We start from the raw sequence: 24,055 nt of genomic DNA, 5'->3' as shown, positions 1-24,055 counted from the left end.
ATCCGTTTTCGCTGACTGCATAACGATTATCTTTTGACAGATAGAGCAACCAAAGGAGCTTTCCTGGAATGGTAATATTCCTTTGATATGCATCATGGATGAAAGTCAACTTCCGGGAGATCGTATATGTGTATTTTTTACTATCTTTCCCCACATGCAAAATAAAGGAATGCAGATAAATTTTAAGAATTGCCTTAGTGATAACGTAAAGAAACAGCTAAGAACTTAAACAATATCCGCAACATAAGTTGTGATTATCATTTTTATTCAATTTTATTATACATATATTTGGTAGCAAAGACTAAAGCAATAGCTTACATTCGTGGAAACACCATCAACAGATCCTTAAGATAGTCTGGGATGTTAAAAACTTGTCTGAATATCAATAGGCCGCGCTCTGCCGTAGAAGATTCTTCAGATAAGTCATGAAAGAGATATCCATCTTTCCTTTAAAAGACATTTTCTGATTCTTTCTTATTTATCACTAAGTTTACACTCGCTTTGTATAAACACACTATGTGCTAAAACTTAATGAAAGACAGGTATCTAGAAAATATAATTTAGAGATTTATCCCTGTTTCTGTTGAATTCGTGAAAAAGACACAATTCGGATTATGGAGAGCGCAGACAGGGCACACATTACTTAGAAAATCGAATAAATTCGTAGCTTTTGATTTATTCGTCGATATGTCTGGTAAAGTTGACAGTGGGCGTAAATGAGTCCGACGTGGAATGCCTTTTCTTCTGGAAAATGGCAAATATGACCAAAGCTATAATGGCTCCCAGAGCTGCCATGCCTATCGACACACCAGCCAACGTACCTGTAAATACAATGAAAGTAGATATAAGCAAAACTTTCAGATTTCAACAATATATTTAACAGGAAGTTCCTCACAATGTATAAACTAGTTCAATGTAAAATCATATTGCTTGAAACTATATTGGACGTTATTCATTTGAAGATAGCCTCAACAGATTACTTAGAAGCCATCGATTAAATTCAAGTGACTTTCAAACATATATAATATATATACATATACAATATTAATTTTGATCCATCACCAGTACTCACAGAGGAAAGCTTCAATCTTTATCAATTATCCAGTCCAGTTATTTCATTATTTAATAGACACATGTGCATGTCAGGCAGATGTTTTAGAAGTTCCTTTTTACTTGGGGTAAAGTTCTTTACTACTTGATTACAACCCCATCTACAATGGTGACAACGACATGCAATGTCTTCACTTCCCTGAACATTCGTCATGAAAAAATTTCTGTGCTGAAATAAAGACATGTTGGAGATAAACGTTCTTGCTGAACGGCCACACCTAACGTTTGGAGCGACATAAATAAGGAACCTGTTTTATAAAGCGATCGCCTGGCGTAATTCACCATAGTAAATATAGACCTAGCTGACTCAACATGGTAACAGTTTTATAAAGGGTTATTTTTGAAATGTTGGTAATATTCTAAGGATTTAATTTTGAAAATTGACAGCACAAGTACCAGTGAAAATCAGCGCCCTTAGTCAACGCCAAAATCTTGCTAGCGTTATTCTCTGTAGCGTACCCATGTGATCTATACTAACGTGCAATACATGCAGGATTCAATTCAACTTTGGACCATTTTTTCATCTATATCAAAACAAACCTGCTGAATATCCAGTGGGTTCCTTATTATTGGGTGGATTGTATTGTTTGTGAGGTTTGGAGTTGTATTTGGTACCGTTTGGGAAGTACTGCCCTAGAAAGAGAAAACAAAGCAACTCTTAATATAAGGCCTTCATGATACGCATCAATGTATTGATACTCACTTGTTTGAATAATGTGGCTATGGCGGGATGTAGAAATAGGAAGTGCAATGGTGCAGTATAATCATGGTATCATGGGCGTTAAATAAATCTACCGGTCAATTCATACCCACTACTTTTCATTTTAAGATAAAGTAAACTAGCTTTATATGCACATAATCTTGCACTTTAAGAAATCTTAATATGTAACTAGCTTATTGATACATCAGCGATTATTTGAAAATAAACCCGGATTGTCAAGGCAATCTGTATCTTTGCATTTATGCCTCTAAAAAAGCATTCGTACTCCAGCTGTTAACTAGTGTGGATATTTCCGGTCAATAATCTCAAGGCCAATTGCCACAACGACACATAACACAAACCACCAAAGAACTAAGAAGGTATATCAAGTTCGAAAGTGAGAGGAATCATGCAAACAGAAGCAGTGAACAGTTTTCAGTGATGCTGAATATACAGGCCCTAGCCCGGATTAAGCTGAATTAGAGACATACAACATAGAGAGTAAGACCAGAGCAGCGGCGACGGTGTCAAATGGTCACATGTAACCGGTGAAATACGGCCTCCTGCCAATTTACCTCAGTCATGTGAAGCAGAGCACCAGAGATTTTGGACGCTCTGGCCATAGTAACTTTCAAGAGAATTATACTCATTGTAAACTTAAGAAACTTGGAGTTAAGACGTTTGATATAATTACCTTGACACACTAGTTTTTTCAGTAGTAACTCGTGACGTTGAATGATATCGTCACACAACACACAGGGTCTAAGAAATGTTACAATGCGAGATATGTAAACGCCATGTGCAGGACCCTTTGGTATATTGCTGTCCAAGTAAGGATAATTTACGATGTCAAAAGTGAAACTATCCGTCTTGTCGTAAAGCCTGCGAGAGAGGAAACCGTTTCGGTCTTTCTACAAATATAGGTCCAGATAAGATATACCATATGGAGAGTACGTGGTTCCTGCGAAGATGGGTAAATATCTTTCCCAGCCTTTGTTTAAAACCAGCAGATAATCGATACACCGTTTAGTGAATGAGGAAGATCTGGGCTGGTGAGGAGTAACCCTTAATAGTTTCTACATGTAGTCGTATTAATATGAGAACAGGTGTAGGTCTGCCAAAAGGACTGCGGAGGGGACACAATTTGTACCCATCGGAATACCTATACAGTGATTGATAGTAACAGACCTGATGTTATATAATAATACATATAATCATGTTCTACATATATATACATATTTTACGTACGGGTATAATGGTTGCAATATGCGCTGTCTTGGATGGTAACCTGTCCAATTCCATCAAGGTTAGCCGAACTCAGCCTACATTGGGTTGTATTGGCACAAAAGTCAAAACTCTTGCAGCTGAAACTTTCTTCCTCTACACACAGTTTTGCGCACTCCTCACCACTCACGCCATTAATGATGTAGTTATCTTTGAAGACTATCATCTTCCCCAAGGAGAGTTTAAAATCGTCCACGTAGCGTCCTGAAACGTAAGGTCATTTTAAACAGAGCCTATTAATACATATTGCAATTTGTCTCAGTCCATGGAAAAATTATCCATGATACAGGTACGAAATGAAACGAAATGCCATCATTAACGTAAAACATAAGATAGTTTACAACGCACGGGAATAATGACTGCACTGTGGATTGACCTCTACGTCGCTGACTGGAATATCAAACACATGCTTCTTTCCAAGAACACAGCGCTGCAGCTGGCCACAGAAGTCGAACGACTTGCACACAAATCCGGTTTCTCGTTCACACAATCGGGCACAATCGTTAGGTGTAGACACAGATGTTACCGTTTTGGCGCCCGTCTGGAGTACCGTGTTGCCTGGCGTCACTGTAAAGTCATCTACGTAGTTTCCTTTAAAATAATTACAAGTTGTCTCAGAGGTAGTTGGCAAACAATCACACGTGACCGAGTTCTTGTCAGTTTACCTTAGGTTTTTATTCGAACAGTTCAAGTAAATATTTAAAAAAGAGCAACATAAACAGAATAAGATAAAAACTGCAGTGATATTAGAAATACTCCAGTGTTGTGTTTTCATCACGTTTAAGAAGTAGAACTCATGGGTTTAAAGCGGCGAGGTTTTGGTATTGAGGCATTGTTCAGTGAAATTGAGACACAGCTAATAGTGGTGTTAAACGGTGGGTCCAACAGATTTGTTACTATCGTCTGCAAAACATTAGGTTTTAAACGATGTCATTGTTGAATTATTAGGACCTACATTTATGGAGTGCAGATGAATGTGCTGTAACGTAGTGGATGAAATGAATTTCTTCTGATTCCGGCGAGAGCAAACCTGTAATACTGAACCTAATTTCTGTATATCAGAGCAGTGTAGTGGTTTGTAGCTAAAGAGTGTAAAGAAACAAAACTATAATTTTATTGTAAAGTATCTCACGTATTTTATGCATTAAGTATTTTGCTTCAAAATAACGATATCCAAATAGAATAAAACCTTACAGAGATGCTGAAACTTACTGCTGCGGTACACAACTGGAACTTCATCAGTAAATCGGTGACAATTTTCACCACCTCAGAAATGTCCTCATGGGACTGTCCGCTTCGCATCTAGACTCCAAAAAACTTACCTAACTTACATGCAAAGCGACCAAATGTTGGGGAACATGGTGGCGTGTGCAGGTATACAATACAAAAAACTGCGGCATGGAGAGTAAAGACAAAGCAGCGACGACTGTGTGATAGTCGGAAAATAGTTACACCTTATCGTTGAAATCCTCTTCTTGTCAGTTTACCTAAGTTTACCTATGTTAAGTCTCACTGCTCATTGAAATTCTTACGAAATGTTATGAAAACCTTCCTTTGATTGCATATAAAACTTCAGGAAATACATAAGGGTTATGCACTTCTTTAGATGAGCATCGAAGCATCTGGTGATATTAAATGAAAAAGTGTGTCGTCCATAATAAATTTCCTTGTGTTCTGATTAATTAACGCCGTTAAATAGAGAACAGTCCAGATAAACAACCTCAGTCCCCAATTTAGACGATAATTAAGATAATGTAGACCTATCTCTAAATCACGTTTGATCACCAGATTGGTGAAAAAGGCGTTTTGTTATTATTTTCACTCTACTCTCAGAATACCTACGTGCGTAAAGATCACACAAAGATGTGAGGGTAGTAGAGTTGGCCGGAACAGAGTCTGGGTGCCTATCGGTTAGAAAGCAATCTCCGTCACTGAAGCAGTAGTCAAACCCTTCACAACTAAAGGTCTCCTCAGCGATACAGGCTGTGGCACAGTCGTCTACAGACAGCTTGGGCAGGCGGGTCTTTGGGACTTTGATGGCAGTGTTCGTGCTCTGCACTTTGAACTTCTTGATGTTATTTTCTAGCAAATGAAAACGGGTCAAGCATGAAAATGTTACTTTACATTCGATCCTTCATGAACGTAACTGTTACATTTTAGGATAAAAATCTAATTTCTTTCTTGGGGCTTGTCAGTGCCTCCAACGCATTATTTGAGTCGTATCTAAACTGCGTCTTCCTCGTAGTACTAAAGACATTCGCCGTGCTCTCGTTCTCGAACAATGGGATAAAGCAACCATATCCTAAATTGACGTTAACTACCATGGCAACATATGCTTTTAACATGTGTCACCTTGGTAGTTACAATCAAGTTAGCCAACGATTGCTTTGTGCAAGCGGAAGCAGAAATAGAGCGTCACTTTATTTCAGTGACATTAATCGTCTCTTCTCTATATGTAGTTCTCAAGGTAAGGGATAAACGGTTTTCGCATACGTATAAACTTTTTCCGACTAGAACGTAACCCGGTATGAAGTTTTTGTTTACCTTCTTGGAGTACTGCTGGACCATCCGTGAAAAGGATATCTTTGATGGAAACAGCCGTGAAAGGGTAAAGCTAGGACGAAAACACGAAATAGGGGATACTGTACGCTGATGAACACTTTCGTATACATGAAAACAGATGTTTGAGTCTAACAATCATTCATCTCGATGAAAATTATATTATAATTATATTATTGCCATGCATAGTTTATTTTAAAGTTTTATTGAAACATGCATGTATATGACTTTATTATGGAAATTTGCACGTCGGGAACCTAATACACTTTCACGGACTAATGGTTACCTTTTTCTGTACATCTAAATTTTCAAATTTGTATCTCTTTATTGACACTGTACTTTCGCAGAGTCTCTGGCTGTCTGCGTGCAATTTAAGAATAGACTGAGCCGACTGAAGAAAAATAAACTAAATATGTATGATTTCATTGCACTCGTTATTATGTCCACAAACCTTATTGCCATATGGGATTTTGACGGTGAAGGCGGCTTTATATACAATATCTCTCAATGCGTCCCAAGATTCGGAAAGTTCTATCTCAACTTTAGTCGGAGCATTTACATCACCTTAAAGAATACAAAAAATAGTCTTATGTTACGATCATTCATGTTAGCCCACATTATAAGAAACCGCCAACGTGTGCAGGTCGGCCCTAACTTTAGCCTGTTCAGTCATCAACCACCATGAAATTAATTTGTCATTGCCCAATGCAAATGGGAACCCTTGATTACTCACGGGAGAAATGAAGGCATGCCTTTTCTTCTTGTAGTTGTCCTTCGCTTACATGCCGCTTGCTGAGAGCACAGGTTTGTGTGTTGGGACACCAGTCAAAACTGTTGCACGGGAAAGTACTCTCCTGGGAACAATATACAGCGCACTGATCTGGATTGGTAACGCCTTTCACCTGTTTGTCATCCTTGAACTGACTGCGCGTTCCAGCAGTTAACACGTATTGAGCTACAACCATCACAAACAAGAAACTGTAACGGCTGGAATAGCAGAGCACTACACTTAGGGTGAAAATGTTTGTCTGGTACCTATAATATATAATAATAAATAATCAATGGCCATTGCAGGCAATTCTTATGATAATAAAGACCTGAGATCATGACGACTGATTTTTCAAATGCACCTTCAAGCTGTTTCTGTTCATGACAAATCAAACAATTTCTATAAAAACATGAATACGACCAACAAAAGCTCAAGATTACTTCTGTTTGTCCAAAGTATTAAAAAAACATTTAGCTCTGATTTCAGCCCAGTGGTGTGTCCTAGGATACTAAAAATTTGATTTTAGTTTTTTGCATGTGTTATCTACCAGATGGAGGGGCTCGGTCCAGGAGAGTAGCCGTGTAGTAAACGCTCTTCTCGTCATAGTCAATACGGCTGTCCTGTATTCTCAGTGTGGTAATTTCTAGGTCAGAAGCCATAGTCAAGCGAACTGCCATCTCAAAGTATGCCCGAGTGCTGTCCAGGTACGGGTGGTAGGTATCTGTGGGCAGGAAACGCGGCCTGATCATAAATTCAAAATGTTATTGATTCCTCTTATACGATTTAAAGGACGAAATGGTATTCATTAAGAAAATTTCTATGTAGTTTTTAATTCTTTCATTAGCGAATATCGAAAAGATATGGTTAATATTTTGACCGTGGTCTAATTTAAAGTATTATTATAAGCGTACTGCAGAAATAAATCATCTTGACCATACACTGCAAAACCGATATGTGAAATTGATCAGGTTTCAGTCTTGAAATATAACCTGAAAAATACCTCATCAACATTTTCAAATGAAACACCCTATGATTATGTTAGAAGCGGAGCCATGATTTAGGAATTATATTTAGTAGTATATATGGTACCAGCGGTATTTTTACACACGTGTTTCTGTAGTGAACTGAAGTCGATTACAAGTCATGTGCCATTTACCACACAGCCAACAGTTGTCCAGTTATGAATCAACTTACTGTTGAACTGTACTTGAAATCGAATTTTTTTATCATCATTGTAACATGCGCCAACATCAAAGTTTTTCAAGTCTGGGTGCTGTTCATCAAAGTCGAAGAAGCTGTAAGTTGCCAGGAATCCAACCTACAAAATACATTCACACATATAGGTAGCTGTGCATTAAAATAAAAAAACAAACAAAAGTGAATGAGTAAAAAGACCTCACAATGACCATTAAATACAGGAAAAAGAGTTCTCACAGTGATTTGTACAGTTGCAGATTGTTCCATCGCGTGCCTGAATCCAATCAGAATCCACAGAATTGCTTTGTGGAGAATATCGTTGCAAAATGTAACGAAATGTTCTAACTTACGGAGGGAGATACAATATCCAACCGTATTGGAACGTCTTGATCAGATGACCTAGTAGAATCCGATAATTCAGACCAGCTATCCTACAACAGACGACATTTATTCACATCCTGCAGCATTGCACGGGGAATTGGTTGTAATCGTTCTTTCATCAACTCCCACTTCCCATTAAAATATTCCAATTATTAACTTAAATCCCAATTATCCTACAGATAGCACATATGTTTTTTCTTTAAAAGTTATGATAATCGTTTTGCTTAGAAATGAAATCAAATTGTTAGAAAGCCACTGACATTTTGAAACAAATAGAAAATGTAGATTTGAACACTGGCATACACGTTTAAGGAGATTTTTCACAAATAAAGAATTAGAGATTCATTTATTCCCTGTCGAAAGCGGAAGCTATAGAAACTATAGTCAGACGTCATGATTATAGTTTAAAAGTATTACATATATACATACTGCCAAAAAGAAGTATTGAAATGTAGTGTTAAGCTGCATGTCAATGCCAGGTAACCGGAAATCTGTCCTCGTAGCCTCGAACACGTCACAAAGTACACCACGAACCGTTCGCTGAAACATATATGAAACGGCAACAAATTATTATCATCAAGCCGTTATGTGCATAATTTTTTTTTGTTGGTAACAAAACCATAGTTATTGAATTGTAGACATTTGTGTCAAACACGTAAAAATAAATCTCTCTGAAACAATGAAATTAAGAAAATCACAAAAATTTATAGAAATTGTCCATACTTGAATTTAATATAACCATTCGCAATAAAATCATTGGTTAAGCTGTAAGTGTATGTCCGGAAATACTATATGTTTTAAAACTATAACAACTTGGTCATAAAAATGTTACTAGATTTATATAATGTATCAGACGTGCAGGATAAAAATCTCCACACCAAAGTAAAAACACGACAACAACAATAAAACCAGCTGTAAATATTACAATTAGGTCAGACACGAAATGAAGGGTTACCATTCATAATAAACCTTAACATAAGGCACCTAGATTACCTGGCCAGCTGGTTTGTAACTGCTATCCAAGTAAAAGAGTTCCAGCGGATTTTTCATCCTTGATACAAAAGATCCGTCTCTGAGTTTGAGTGAGAGATTTGCCGCCGTGTCAAAAGTATCATTCTGTATGGCTGACATTGAACAGTTGCCTAACAGTTTGTCAATGCTGTACTGGATGCCTGTAATCCCATAAAACATTATCAGCAATTTTATACGTCAACCAAATACCAACAGAAGCCGAATGGAGAATATAGTTAGCATATTTCTCCCTTTTATAGTATTTATTTATTTATTTATTTCATTAAGCGTTAACGATTCACATACATGATTTATAGATGGAGGAAAGCTGTGTGCTCAGACTCGGCCACCAACCAGGCCAGGTATCATGCAAACATCTTAACTTAAATCCCGTGATCTATTCAATCGGTTAACCGGGGCCATAGCTACAGCTGAATGATGCAACCAGGGCAACTTTTATTATAGTAGAATTACAACGTCGATTAAACTGGCAACAGTTACAAACGCACAAGACAAGCATGGCGAGCTTAGACTGGTTTTGGAACTGGTAATTTGAATTTTACAGAAATTCGCCAAACATACCTGTATTGAAATCATGAATGAAGGACATTGGATTTGTACTATAGAATGGAGGCTTAGCTGTGGTTTCTCTCTTATCGAATCGGACCAGTTTATAGGCCGAATCATACCACACCTGTTAACCAGAAAAAAGAATAAACTTTAATCACATAGGCTTAGATGTGTTTATAGAGCCAATGCACTGTCAATGGCTCTGCTCAAATGTCACCAGTTAACCCGCATTTTTTTCACCGTGAAATCATGGTTTTGAAACAGTCATTATCAACCTTATAAATAAGTATTTTTTGAAAACGTATACATATCATGCAGTCGAAAGGTCATCATATAGTATTATGAAATTATACTCAGATCTGATTAATTATTTCTTTAGTTTATCTTTTACGAAATACAGAATATATGGCTTATCGAAGGCTGTCAAGTACATGAGGGAAGGGAACTGCTGATTAAGCCTCGTTATTCGTGTCGTTATTCATGTCAGTTGGCAACTGCGGCTATTTATGCAGTCCTAGTTAGCAGTTAGCGCTTTGTCCCTTCATGTTAACAAATATCTGTGTTGGTACTTACATTGGCTTGTTCCACCAAATTCACCTGAGGTATGGCAATTTCCTGCCGGTAGAAATACTGGCCAGTAATAGAGGGGACATCACTCTTGAATAAATGACCTGTAGCATAAATTTGTGGTTTACTTGAACCAGATAACTATTTGCAAGATCCTACAGACTGAAAGGAGATCAAAATGTTTTCCCCTATAACCATGACAAAATAGAAGATTTGAAATATTATCAAATCTTGATACTCAAACTCACACAGAAATTTCAATACGGTTTGTACTTCTGTAATATTATTTAGCATTATGTTTATATCAAGGAACTAGCAATATCAAGAGTTAAGGAACTAACAATTTTAGAATAATGGCAAGTGTCCGGAGTTATCTTACCTACCTGTGCTTACTATTAGCGGTACTCACCATACACAATTTGTACCTCAACAGCTTGAATGGGAACAGTCTGAAACCGTAGAAGGAATGCAACGATGTAAAAATTGAGAAGGATAAGTTTTTATTTTTATTATACCTTATGCATCTCTACACCTGAAAGAAACTGCTGTTCAAATACAGTGATAACAGTTGGAATAAAGGCATGTTAAAACTGAAAATTTTCTTTTCTTGGTATATGGAGTACTAGTATAAGGAAGCGTATTTCCGTAGCTTCAGCCTAAGAATCAAGTCGTGACTGGGAATTTCCAGGTGTTCATGTAGCTCGATGCATAATAGCTTATATAATACATCAGATAAGACAGTGAAAATTCACTCACTTGTCCATTCTCTATGAGTGGCACTTCCATAGTGTATTCCCGATTGTACACCGCCTGACTTAATACCCCATAGGCGTCCAGTAAAGGTGTCTGTGGACTGTACGATCCGTCTACCGTTCCTGTGCAAGTAATTAGCAGAGAAATGACAGCAGCTTTTGTTTTGCCAGTAAACCTTATTTACATAGTATTCACTGGGCTGAAGCACCAAAACTATGTAAAAGAAACGAGAAAAAAATGTGAGACATATATTATGTATTCACCAGCGCCCTTCACTTAAGATGATCATGGATTTTTTAACCTCGATGGAATATTTTTTTCAGAAAAGAGAAAAAAACATTAAACATACATGTTTATGATTAGACGCTTACAACTTGTGGGTTAGCCTCTTGTCCTGAAATATTGTGTTTTATTTATTTTAACATTGTTTCGGTTAATTTGAGTGTAATTCTTTCGAGGCCATCATTAGGATGCGCCCTAGTTTGTTGACACCTTCACACAAACAAATAATGAACATTTTCAATCATAATCACCACACATTCTTTCACTTACTTGAAAAGTGATTACACTTGCTATCCACCAAAACTGCCTTGCCGTCATCAATGTGAGCTTTGCTAAGCCTGCAAGACTTATCAGATTTACATAGGTCATAACTCTTGCATGTGAAGTCCGTCTCCTCCACACAGTATTGGGCACACTGGTTGGGATCTGTCACATCCGGTATTGTTTTGTCATCTTCCTTCACAATCTCCTTCTTTGGAATAAACGTGAATTCCGCTGACGACAAAACCGGTGGAAAAATCTTATTGGGACACATTCTGTATCACAGTGTATATAAATATGTTAAATATAGATACTGACACAGCGTTGAATGCAGAGAGGCCTACTGAAATTAGTTAGAGAATGGGGCAAAAGCCTATTAATTACTTTAATTAATTTGAAATTGTTTAGTGCATCATTCGCAAAAGCAGTAATTTCTCCAAATGCATTGACCAATCAGTCACTTTGTTGTCGTATCTCCGAAACCTGATATGTCTATTAATTAGCATTGAATATTGTGTTAACTATCAACTAGTGTTAACTATCAAGTAGCTAAATAGCCTTACCGCCTGGTGGAGGAGGGCCAAGTATCGTCACAGTGACATACATGTCAGCATTGTCATAATCCAGTACCACGTCTTGAAGCCGGATTGGGGAGATCTGCATGACCTCAGCTAGCTGTATTTGTGACTCCAGGCGGAGAACTTCAGCCGCCTCGATCGAGTATGACACTTTAAAAGTAAAAAACAAATACTTTCAGACCAGTTGCACTGATAATGAAAGGCATTTACTCAAAATCGATATAAATATACAAATAACAGGTGTTAACTTTCCTTCACGGCTGGGAAGACAGATAAACCAGCAAACGCTCTTTGTCTCTTGAAATCGCATCATTTTGAGTCTATAATCATACTATCTACACAAACTAGTAACTGCAGGTATCACAATTCATTCTTGTGCATTATCACTGTGACCTGGACAAGTTCTGAAGCGCCCATGACGTCATATAATATTTTATACCCTTTTGTTTATTTTTCTGACATATATTTTGAAAAAAAAAACAAAAAACACATTACTGTGGACCACATCTGGAACTAAAACTAAGTATTTAGCTTACCTGGGAATCTCATTTTGATTTTCAGTCGGTTCTCCTCTGCGTAACAGCTCTTCACGTCGTACACTGAGAATGGTGGGCGGTCAGTGTCAAAGTCCAGGAAATTGTAAACAGCTTCAAATCCCCCCTATATACCAAAATGAATTCAGCGTACATCAACCTTTAAGATAGTTTAAAAAGGAGATATGTCTTCTAGTTTCGTTATACGGATGATCAATATAACGCTCACCTTGTTTAAATAATCTTCTATTGTTACTCAACACTCAGTAAATATTATACAAAAACTATAAACTCTTACCACACTACCTTCCTTGCAAAGTACTGTATGTCATGATATCGTTCTACTATAATGTAATAAATATTAACTAAAACCATTGTTGCATTGCATAATTAAGGTGTGATGGTCTTAATAGTGTAGATTAATTTATAAGAAAAGTTAATAAACAGATGAATCATGAATGTTTGGAAGTTACATTAGTGGTGATCTCCAGTCTGAAAGGCATCTGGGTGCTTTGGTCCACTCCTGTGTTGGTTATTTCGTTAAAATTGCTCTAAAATAAAGCAAGAAATGGTTAAACAACGTATGATGTAGTAAAATCTTCCAAGCAAAAGTGCTGTGACACTACAACTTGGAAATATTAAAATGCAGTATAATCCAACAATATTGTTACACCTTGTTGTGTCCATACATAATTGTAGGACAAAGTCACAATATATACATTTTATACAGGTGTGAGATATCATATTTAATATTCAGCATGTAAATACTTTGAGTGACATGAATTAGCTGTTGAGGGATCCCTATTTGAGCATGGAAAAAGCTACATGCACGACTGTATGGTTAATGAATTATTCTGGCCAGGAATTGATAAGTTCAGTCAACAGGAATTATGAATGCTTGGTTTGTTTTCTTTTGTGGTAACAGTTTCTATTTTGTTTTTTTGAACTCTACTGTGAATGTCACGCACAGATCTTAACACACGGAGGTCTGTTTGAAAGAATGCCAAAGTCCTATACTTACAGATAAGAAATAATAGGTAAAGGTGGAGTTGACTTTGCCCATATTACCAGCGCCCGGTATAAGAAAATCAGTCCTGGCGGAAATAAACCTGTCACACATGGCACCACGAACCGTTGTCTAAAATCCATAAAGAAATTAAAAAACCAATACAGTAACAAGAAACAGTCGAGGTGAACAAATGGAACACTGGGTGTGAGTAAGGATTTCCAACTTTTAAGAAACAGACGTGGAAATGTTTATGCAAAATATGGGTGTAGAAAAGATATCAAAATTGCATATACTTTTGTTTCAAAAATAAACAGCAACCGCGAAAATTTACATTTTAACAGGGAATTCCCATCACAGCAAACTTGGAATATCTGGAACCAAACCTATTCCAAATCCGTTTTTCATTCCAACATGTTTAGTTTTTAATATTTCTGTAACTTCACGTTTTAGACTCACTAGATTAAAATTCATACTTGCTACAACATTTGAATTATGAGCTTTTCCTTTGGGTCAGTATTTACATCACACTAAAAAAAAAGATTGTCAGCTCCTCTGAGAGAGATGAGGCATATCAGTGAACAGCTGACATTATAAGCGGCAATATACAGAAACACGATCATAGGTTTGTCATGCTCTGAACCCAAAGGTGATTATTTGAGTGGTTCTGGTAATTTACACATTCACTCACCTGTCCTTCATATGTGTACGTGTCGTCCAAATAAAAAAGTTTCATAGGATTTTTCATGTGAAGGGCGAACGACCCATTCACTTTGAAGGCTGTGGCGTTAAACGCAGCATCAAAGGAGTTGTTTGGAAGAAACCAAGTGTAGCAGGAGCCCTCTATTTTGTCAGTCACATAGGCGACGCCTTGGAATGAGAGATAGAAGTATTAGATTGAAAACACAGAAAATCAACGTTCAAATTGTATGGATTGAGATCGGGTTCGATTCGGAATATCATTACAACTCTCAAAATGTCAAAATGTAGGAGCGATTCTCTCTTTGGCGCTAAGAATTTGCGCTATAACATAAGCGTTTGTGGCCCTGTTAGTGGTATACTATCTATAAGGTATAGATTTGGTAGTATGCCCGGGATCTTTGACATGAGATATTCTCTCTCTCTCTCTCTCTCTCTCTCTCTCTCTCTCTCTCTCTCTCTCTCTCTCTCTCTCTCTCTCTCTCTCTCTCTCTATTGAGATCCTTGTTTCATAGACGGCATTATGTTCGTAATATTGTTGACGGTAAACAGACAAAGAAATTAAACGTATTTCGTTGATTTCACGAGAAGCATTGATAACACTGCTTTTATCAAAATTATCAAAAAAAAAAACAAGGTGTGCTTCATTCGTCGAACGAGATTCATTGAGTTCTAATCTCTTTTACCTGTGGAGTAGTCGTGTACCTCCGAGATCGGATTTGTGTTGTAAAATGGGGGAATTTTCTCGAAGTTTCGGTAATCATAACGAAGTAACTTGTTCTCGTGATCGTACCAAACCTGCGGATTCAACAAAATAGGTTTATATGCAGTTCACCGTATAGGCCTATCCTATCACAATATATCACACTAACAGATATCAGACATAGAATGTAAAGTTCGGGATAGCATGCCTGTCACGCGAGCCCGGTGTAAATTGGAGGAAGACAAGTGGCCTACAACGAACGTTAAACTGTACACGCGCACCGTACACTCTTTATTATCACCAAGTCCCCGCCAGCAGTGGCCAGGGAATCTACAAATTCCCTATACAAGGCCGCGTTTTATCTCGCATCTTATGTGACATTGTTAACGAAAGAAGAGCACCCCTGACTACTCTGTCATGATCCGTTTTCTCTCCTGTACTGTGCATGACATCCTTACATCAGCATGTTGAATCAGTCCTGCCTGTGTTTCAATGATTTCCTCACGATAATAGTAGTAATCGGGCAGAGAAGGCACTTTCTTTGTCTTCTTTCGTCCCGGGCATACTACGCCCTTTGGGGTCTGGAATGTAACAAAAACCCAGTATGTAGTTCAGATTGCATAAGCATATAATACCCTAGTTAGTTAATAGCGTTAACTGACATGGCGTTGAAATTATGATGCTGCGTGATGTTTAGCCTTTACCACGCACCTCAAATACTGAAGTGTCATCGCCTATGTCCAGTTGGAAATCGAAATATTCGTAATAATGTTCAAAGTCCCTGGTGACTGGCCAGTCCACGATCTGACCCTTGACATGGGCTCGAACAGGGGTCGGACTAAAACCGTTAGAGGGCACCCATTCTGTGTCTGGCAACAGAAAAAAGGAATAAGGGATTAATACCAAATCGTCCACAGGGTATTACTTAGTGAAATGATTTACATGCGGCTGTAGCCTTCATGACAATTGAACATGGTCAAGCATTCTGTTAAAATATTAAAATCACTTCACACAATACAATTTTGCTGAATTACCTAAGTCGGTACGACGAATAAAAGGACGTGTACACGGCATAGTAATTTATCTCATAATACAAATTTGCAGTTCATATAGACGATTATTATATAGACGAAATCGAGGCTAAGGTAGTATCCGTCGTCTCTCTCGATGTTTACCTCAAACACACCGGATTTGTTCACCCTCCATACAAACACCTATATTAAAAACTATATAACTTCTGGTTCCCATGGTAATATTTTTGTTATTTAAATTTAAAATCCATGTTTTGCACGATAGTCGCATAAAAAGTATCTATTAAAGTCAGTATAATGTAAAAATGCACAATCAGTAGAGACCAAACTATGGAAATTCACTCAGTTACAATCGCATGGTTAAAAGATACTTTTCAGACCAGTAATCTTAATATCTTCCAAGTATGTGGAATTTCAAAATAGGGTAAACTATATTTTTTCTTCGCTATAAAAAGCGTTCAGGTGCTAAAATTTATCTTGAACTATTTAAGATATATTTTAAGGTGCTATTGTGCAACAATTGTCACATTCTATCTCTCTGTGGCACTGCAACATTTGCTGCATTACGGTTATATATACGTTGTATATTTCAACTGGCTCATGTATCGTGACGTCCGAAAAGAAATGCTTCATGCATTACCTGAAAAATAGTAGTTGACTGTGAAGGTAGCATTAAAGACGCTCCAGTATTGACAGGTTTCCCATTGACGTACATTGATACCACGTATTGTAGTCTTGTTCTTTGTTACCTGCATTACCCACAAAACAGAAGAGTATCCTTTGGTATCACTGAATTATAGCCAGATAAACAGTCATTCATATTAGTAATTGGCTAGGGATTTCTGAAATAAAAAGTCTCCTTGAAATTGAAAAGCGCTTTTCCAAGAAACTTTGAAATATCGATGTAGTTCAAAATCCTTTTATTCTCTCGCTATATCGCATAATTCAAGACGATGTACTTTCTTCTTTAGACGTACTTGCCGTAGCACGGTGATTTCGTTCTCAAAAATTTTATTTTAGTATCACGACGGAAAGTAAAAAAAAAGTGAAAATATCGTCATGACATGCTCTCACCTCTGCCCAATTTCCACCAATCTTCATTGCTCCGTTTGAAGTGAAAATGTGATTCTTCCCATCAACAATCTTGTCACCGAACAAGAAGTTGTTGCTGGTAATGTTCGTAACAACACAACGACCATCACCTACGTAAAGGAAATACATAAATGTCTAGTTACAAATATTTGCTAATTCTTTTTTTTTAAATTGCACAAATGTGTGTTTTAGGCAAAAGCTATCATAATGCCATAATTAACTCAGTTTAATACCAATATTTTTCGTTTTAATTTTATCATATTATGTGAATTTTTAATAGCTTCCAAACCACACTGAATTGGTGGTACATTTGTTAGCTTATTACATAAAGGTGACATTATTTTGACTAAACACATTAATCAGCCTACCATTTATATTGAATATTTCACCAGTTTTGTAGTCGTATATAAGTGTCAAGAGATCGTCGTTGTTTTGAATAGAGAGCGCCCCACGGTTCCCGTCGCTGTCAAAATACTCCTGGATGGTCGAAGTTAAATCCATATGTACGAAATTAGCTTCTACTTTGGTTCGGAATGATACCGGCAGGAAGGGTAACATGTCTGTAAGAGATAGGTAAGAGTCAACGAGAAATGAATCCTCATAAATAACGGAAATATAGGCCGAGAATAATTAAACAAATGTCTAAAAAGATACAATCTGGATCAAAGGACATATCACGAAATATTAATGGTAACATAATCTAAAACGCATCTTACCTTGTGGAGTGGTTGTGTCCGATCCACTGGTAACTGTACAGTACCCATTGCCCTGTCCTCTGGCGCTTGTGATACAGGCCAAAATGGCTGCTAAACAGGCGTGAAGACGGATGGATGTCATTACTGAACTGCCACATCAACAGATTTATAATCAATCCGAAAGTTGCGCTGGAATGAAACACATAATAATAACAAATAAGTGAATGATTAGTATTTATTTTCACATTGGCAATATTTCTACCGTATCTTGGTGATTAGATTTACTTGAAATTTTCCAATATTAGTTAACAGATAGGAGATTTTGGAATAAATTAGTGTCGGACATTATATATAGAGGTGGACGGATGACTAATTATTTGCTGTTTTAAATAGATTGGTTATACTTCATGTCTGTTAATTTCACAATAGTTTTCTTCTTAGGGTGGTACATAAATCTACATGTCTGTAAAAAGTCGTGATGTAAAAATTATCCTTTTTTAAAAAAAATAGTGTACAAAATTTCATGCTAAGGTAAAACATAAGCTAATGTAGGTTGCACTATGTTAGTCCAAACTAAATGGTCTTATGATGTGTACTTAACTTTAAAACACAGTGTAAGATGACGATTTCTACTTAGCACTAAAACAGAAAAGAACGTTTTTCTTTTATAGATATACAATCCATGTACATGCCCATAATTCAGGTGCCAGGTTTTCGAAAGTGTATTGGCCAATACTAGTATTAAAACCGAATTACAATATCAAATTATTGGTATGTGCTGCTTAGTCATTATTCCCGGGAGCGCTTTCCTCCGCCGTATGCAAACCAATCAGTGGGTGTTACTAAACCATATCATCATGTGCGTTAAAGTAAGGAGGCTAAAGCCGACATGTCAGCATGGTCAAATTTCCTGGACAACTTTAATTGAAAAGCTTGTTTTCAGTTTTCTACCTGGGTATCGTCAGATCACATTCGTCTTCACACTGATGCAGTAGGTGTGCAAGGTGGCTTTACTGCTGTTCTAGGCAATCTGTGGATTCCTGGTCAGTGGCACGAAGGCACTAAGCACCTTCACATTACAGACAAGGATCAATTCCCAGCTGTTGTTGCAATGAAACTATGGGTTCGGAAACTAAAAAATCACAGGGTTTTATTGATGACTGATAATGGAGCCGTCGTGGAGATAATTAACAGCATGTCGCCCAGGTCGCCAGTCATAATAAAATTGGTCCGGAGACTAGTTTTAACAACTCTGAAATATAATATTTCTTTTCACTCTAAACATGCAAGTGGAAAATTAAACTCGAATTAAAAAGAGTTACAGGCTGTAGGTAACAAACTAGTGCAAGCTTCTTTAGCAAAGAGCACTCAAAAGAGCTATCGAAGAATGGTACATCAATTCATGTCTTTCCACCACGCTAGATTCCCCAATCAGCCAGTTTTGGCTTCAACGCCGACAAAAATTTCAACGTACATAGCTTATCTTTTCTGAGGAATTTTAGTGCTGTCACAATCTATTCCAATATTTCGGCTATTAGCTTCGTGCATCGCTTTGACAGTCTCCAAGACCCAACAAGCCATTTCCTAATCCAAAAAAATTTAAAAGGATTAAAAAGGCTTAAACCCTCTTGCAACACCTACCTATCACACTCCCTGCGATAGCAACAGCTCCCACGTGTCTTACAAGTATTTTTCCAGCATTGTATAGACTACGTTGGAGTTTATTGGGCTTAGCACACAACGCTATAAGGGACGCAGCTTCAGACTCGGAGCTGCATGCACAGCTACTTCTCTGGGAATATCGGAAGCTGTTATACAAAAGTTAGGTCCCTGGAGGTCAAACTCACTGCGAAAGTACATCCGAATTAATATATTCTAGACTCCGTTTCACTTGCGTCATGCGCCTTAGATTACTTCAGTGAAATATAAAATTAGACCATCACATATTATGCTATATCTGGAGGCCAGCATTTAACTGCTCCTTGTTTGTCTTTTTCTTTTTTTCTATAGGCAAATCATGTCTATATTTGATATTTTTACTGTATCAATAAATACCATTTTCGTGAAGGCCAGAATTTAACTGTTTCACAGGTTGGCATCTCTTCTGTGGTTTACTATATTTTTAATGGTTTCGGTAAATAAGTTTTTCTTGTTTAGGAATTTAAACATGGTGGGTCCCTCAACTGCCTCAGTTTAAACAGCATAGGCTTCAGTTCTAAGGTTGAAAATCAGTACTTAACTGTTCTAAAGGTATGTCATTCGCAAATAGATTTATATAGATAGATGGCTAGATTAATGAATAGATTAATGGCCTTGGAGGCCATTATTTAACTGCTCCTTGACTTACCCTTAACAAACTCTCATTTTGCGGTGAAAATGAGCTAGATGTTTGATGATCATCTGTTACATTTGAAGTATTCTTAATGACAAATCCTCCATTCTCCAGTAATGTTAGGGGCCTATTCCTGTCAATGCTGTGTATTAACGTTATGCTCCTGTCTATGGAGGGCAGCATTTGACTTCGGGCGATAACAGTTTGTCTGTCCGGGAATAAAAACCGGATTACAATATCTCATTATTGTAATGTGCTTTATGTAAGAAAAACAACTAATTTTTATCATAAATAGGGTGCTCTCCCTTGTCCTGCAATATATGCACTTTAACCCCTGTGTATGCAGTAACCTCGCCCCATAATCTGGGTCATGCTCTTAGGCGTGTAACGCGGTAATTTTACTCATGCTTCAATATTACTCCTCGTGTAGATATAGTAACGCACACATTCTGGTTCACCAGGCGGGTTTACACTGATCACTTGCTTTATATCATCCGATGTGTGTACATGTGCATCTACATGCTACTGATTGGGTTTCTTATATATACTAAAGTTTCAATCCCGCCCACCTCTCCCATTGTAAATGAATGTGAATGTAATTTGTATTCTTGTTCTTCTCTTCCCGTTTTTGCACCACCACCTTAGCATAATTCTACAATTTATTCAAGAAATTTGAAATTGAACGTTTGGATCATGACGTTGGCTTAATCCACTTGGTACAAGTGTGTTGTACTGTGTACCTGTATATTTCTAATCACGCCCCAATTTTCGTTATGAGCAAAATATTCGTCATTTATATTAAATGACCTCAACCTCAACTCTTCCGAGTTATTGTCAACTTTTCCTTAACATTATGCAAACCTAGCGCGTCTCTGACGAGTCATCGATCTTTACCCGGGTATAAAGTCATATTTTATGTTTAAAATTTTAGCAAAACACAGCAACCAATGCAGTCGGAGTGTAATAGCAGCAGTTTTAGTTCATATTTCATATAATGGTACATAAGTTTTTAAGTACAAAGACTTGACTTAAAGTTAAATCTGGTATGAGTTCTTAAACCAGTTTGGAACAACCGCGCTCAGTATATTGGAATTATGGATTAAACTGATATCGAAAGGGTCACTACACAAACAGATGAAACTAGGTCAGTAGTCGTCAAAATGATTTTTAAATGTGAATAGTGAATAGTTATTGATATGCCCAGCTGTCGAATAATACAAACCTTGAAAACTGATGCTTATTCTATTCATGGTATTCACTCAGACGTGAAACAGGGGTTTTAATTAGTAATCATAAAGTTCAGAAAGTAGAGATATGACGTAAATGAAAATATAGGTATATCGATGCACATGTACCACGTTCAAGTAAGTTTCAAAGTACTGGCAATTGAATATATCACACACCAGAAGTTGCAGATGATACAGAAGAAACCTAGACCATGGAAATCTATAAGGGCTGATATCTAAAGTATTCCAATCTTGACTATATGCTAATGACTAATTTTGATCTTCCTGACTAAACCATTTATATACCTCTTTACTTACGTCTCGTCGTCTTCCTAATGATTCCTATGTCCAGGAAAAATATCTCAAACGATATGTCGAAACCTAATTATAACCCCTCTCCTGGTGCTCACTAGATATAAACTACATATAACATATATGCTTCAGGAACTTGTCTATGTGCGTTCGAATAAACATACATACAGATGATAAAGATGTAGGGCATGATATACGCACATTGCATTAGTATTGATTTTATCTGATAGGACTTTGAGCAAAACTTGACGCTCTCACATCGACGTTCATATGTTGGCAAATTCACAATCACTGAATTTCACAAACAGCCTAGAAATTTACATCTGACTGGCTGGTATATATACACTTGATATCTCTCTTACAAGCTGAGTAAAACTGCTATACCATCACACCTGATGCAACCCGCATATAGGTTCACATGTATAAAAAAATTTTAAGCCGAGACACCTTTATGAATTTGAGGGTCAGGTGGTCGTTTTAACTACTGATCACATAAGGCTATAACGTTGACCAAGCGGCTGTGCATGTTTGTTAGGTAGGCGAGTTGCGGTTCCTTTCCCATGTAGGTGAAATGTTCTTCAGTTGGACTATAAGTCCAACACCGCCGCACAGGCGCCGTTGGGCGCTAATTTTCCCAAAAGTCGCACATCAAAGAGTGGAAATAAGGAAATTTCATGTCCAAGCCCAGTAGCAATACACTTATATACACTCAGTCTTTTCTTGCATACCAGTAACTCATTATAGACGATATATAGATTTGTGCCCCTGATAGTTGGTTGCTTTTCGAAACATCGACAGAAATATATTCCCTTTCGTTGAAATTAAATGGAACTGCAGAGTGCTCATATGCTAAATTTTATTTCGTCCTGTACACGTGCACTCAAAAAATTAATGTGTTAATTTTCACAGGAAATCAGTTGCTTTATTGATGCTAGTATGTATTCTGCTATTGCAACAGATTGTTCTGTTAAATATAACACACATATTCAATTATTTCAGCATACGGTTTCCATTAGGTTAACAGGATATTACGTTGAATTTGACATTGTATTATGTTATGGTAACAGAATAAATTCTAGCATCACTCAGACAACAGACTTTCTGATAAAATTATCAGACTAATTTATTGAGTATACTAGGATGGAAACAGCTTTTCTCCATGAGGAGCTTTCCACAACAGAGATCATTTCCACTTTAACTGTACCGTTGTACTGTTTGTACATATTGTGTACTCCATGCAAGCATTTCATTAAACGTCACAAATTATTAGATCAAAAACTGATGTCATGGATATGAATTACTAGTATAATTCATTCCTGTACAACATTTTCTAATATCTCGAACTTTTTGTCGAAAAGTCAAACTCTTAACTGAAACCATAGCTGTACAGCCAGACAGTGATTTTTGCCTGCACCTGACATAAATTTGGGAAATAAAAGTAAACACGTATACCATTAAAAACGTTCAAAGGCTAGCGCACAAGGAAGATATTTCTTTTAGTATAGCATCGACACTTTCACTGTAGGAGGAAACAAATCGATTAGTGAAGAGAGCAAAACCATTATGGATAGGTGCACCTTTCTTTCTATCTGCTCCATTCAAACTCCTTTTTCAATACTTAAGTGATTAACTTGTAGAGAATATGTAATATGTGGTAATATCATTGAACAATTTTTTTACCGTGATGTGGTTAGTATAAATCAAATACACCTCCCATATAAACTTGTTTATCATGTGTAATAAACAATCTCTTAACATGGCAGGGGTTTTCTGCTGCCAGTTTGCTTAAGACATAACCCTTGCATGATTAGGATGTTACCTCCATCATCATATTCCCGCTGCATCGCTTAATATAATGTTAGTAATTGTATTGTAAGTATGTTTCCACCTGCTGACTCGTGAATTGTCGAGTCATTCTAGAGGAATGACGATGTTTTGACAGCTTGTGAAATGGAGTGTGTCGATGAAGCCAACTTTGGTGTTCAAATGCATCCCCGCTGGTAAGCATCAGTCAGGAGCATCTGTGGCAAAAGCTCTGAAGTCTGGATGATGGCATTGGTGACGTAGGGGTTCCATCAGCTAGCCTCCTCCTTTTGCTGGCGTTGACAGACGGAGTGGTCATTTACCACTCCTGCTCACACCTAACAATCTACCTCAAATCTGAATGAAAAAAATCAAGAACTTGTTGTATTAGAGCTGTAGCTGCACCAGAACGATGTTCCTTCAGCTGGCCTGGCTGTTTGCCTGTGCTTCTGGATAACTGGAAAGTAAAGTAAAGCCTTTGTTGACAGGAGTAGAAACATTTGACAGATGGACGATTTTTGTTATTTTTGACTCTTTTAATCTAGAAATCGACCCACAAGGTTCTGTATATGATTTTATGTATGCATACCATAATGACAGT

General features: G+C 37.2%; 1 protein-coding gene across 1 annotated transcript; it reads right to left on the bottom strand.

Annotated features, from left to right (window-relative positions):
* Window positions 1-256: 256 nt before the first annotated feature.
* On the bottom strand, window positions 257-21,756 carry LOC135471299 (uncharacterized). The gene is made up of 31 exons (XM_064750474.1): window positions 21,658-21,756; window positions 17,803-17,970; window positions 17,455-17,646; window positions 17,069-17,196; window positions 16,635-16,743; window positions 15,675-15,832; window positions 15,422-15,544; window positions 14,947-15,058; window positions 14,253-14,431; window positions 13,577-13,693; window positions 13,029-13,106; window positions 12,559-12,682; window positions 12,008-12,172; window positions 11,454-11,678; window positions 10,905-11,023; window positions 10,558-10,597; window positions 10,155-10,252; window positions 9,594-9,705; window positions 8,994-9,172; window positions 8,430-8,540; window positions 7,970-8,050; window positions 7,617-7,740; window positions 6,970-7,143; window positions 6,387-6,608; window positions 6,105-6,217; window positions 5,639-5,708; window positions 4,937-5,176; window positions 3,443-3,685; window positions 3,059-3,298; window positions 1,651-1,743; window positions 257-821 (listed from the first exon to the last, which is right to left on the bottom strand). Exons 2-31 carry the CDS (start codon window positions 17,921-17,923, stop codon window positions 676-678), a joined length of 4,236 nt encoding a protein of 1,411 aa, XP_064606544.1. The 5' UTR covers window positions 17,924-17,970; window positions 21,658-21,756; the 3' UTR covers window positions 257-675.
* Window positions 21,757-24,055: the final 2,299 nt, after the last annotated feature.

This window comes from Liolophura sinensis, chromosome 7 (assembly GCF_032854445.1).
Source record: "Liolophura sinensis isolate JHLJ2023 chromosome 7, CUHK_Ljap_v2, whole genome shotgun sequence".
Taxonomy (NCBI): domain Eukaryota; kingdom Metazoa; phylum Mollusca; class Polyplacophora; order Chitonida; family Chitonidae; genus Liolophura; species Liolophura sinensis.
The sequence above is the reverse complement of the archived record's forward strand: the minus strand, read 5'-3'. Positions and strand labels throughout refer to the sequence as shown.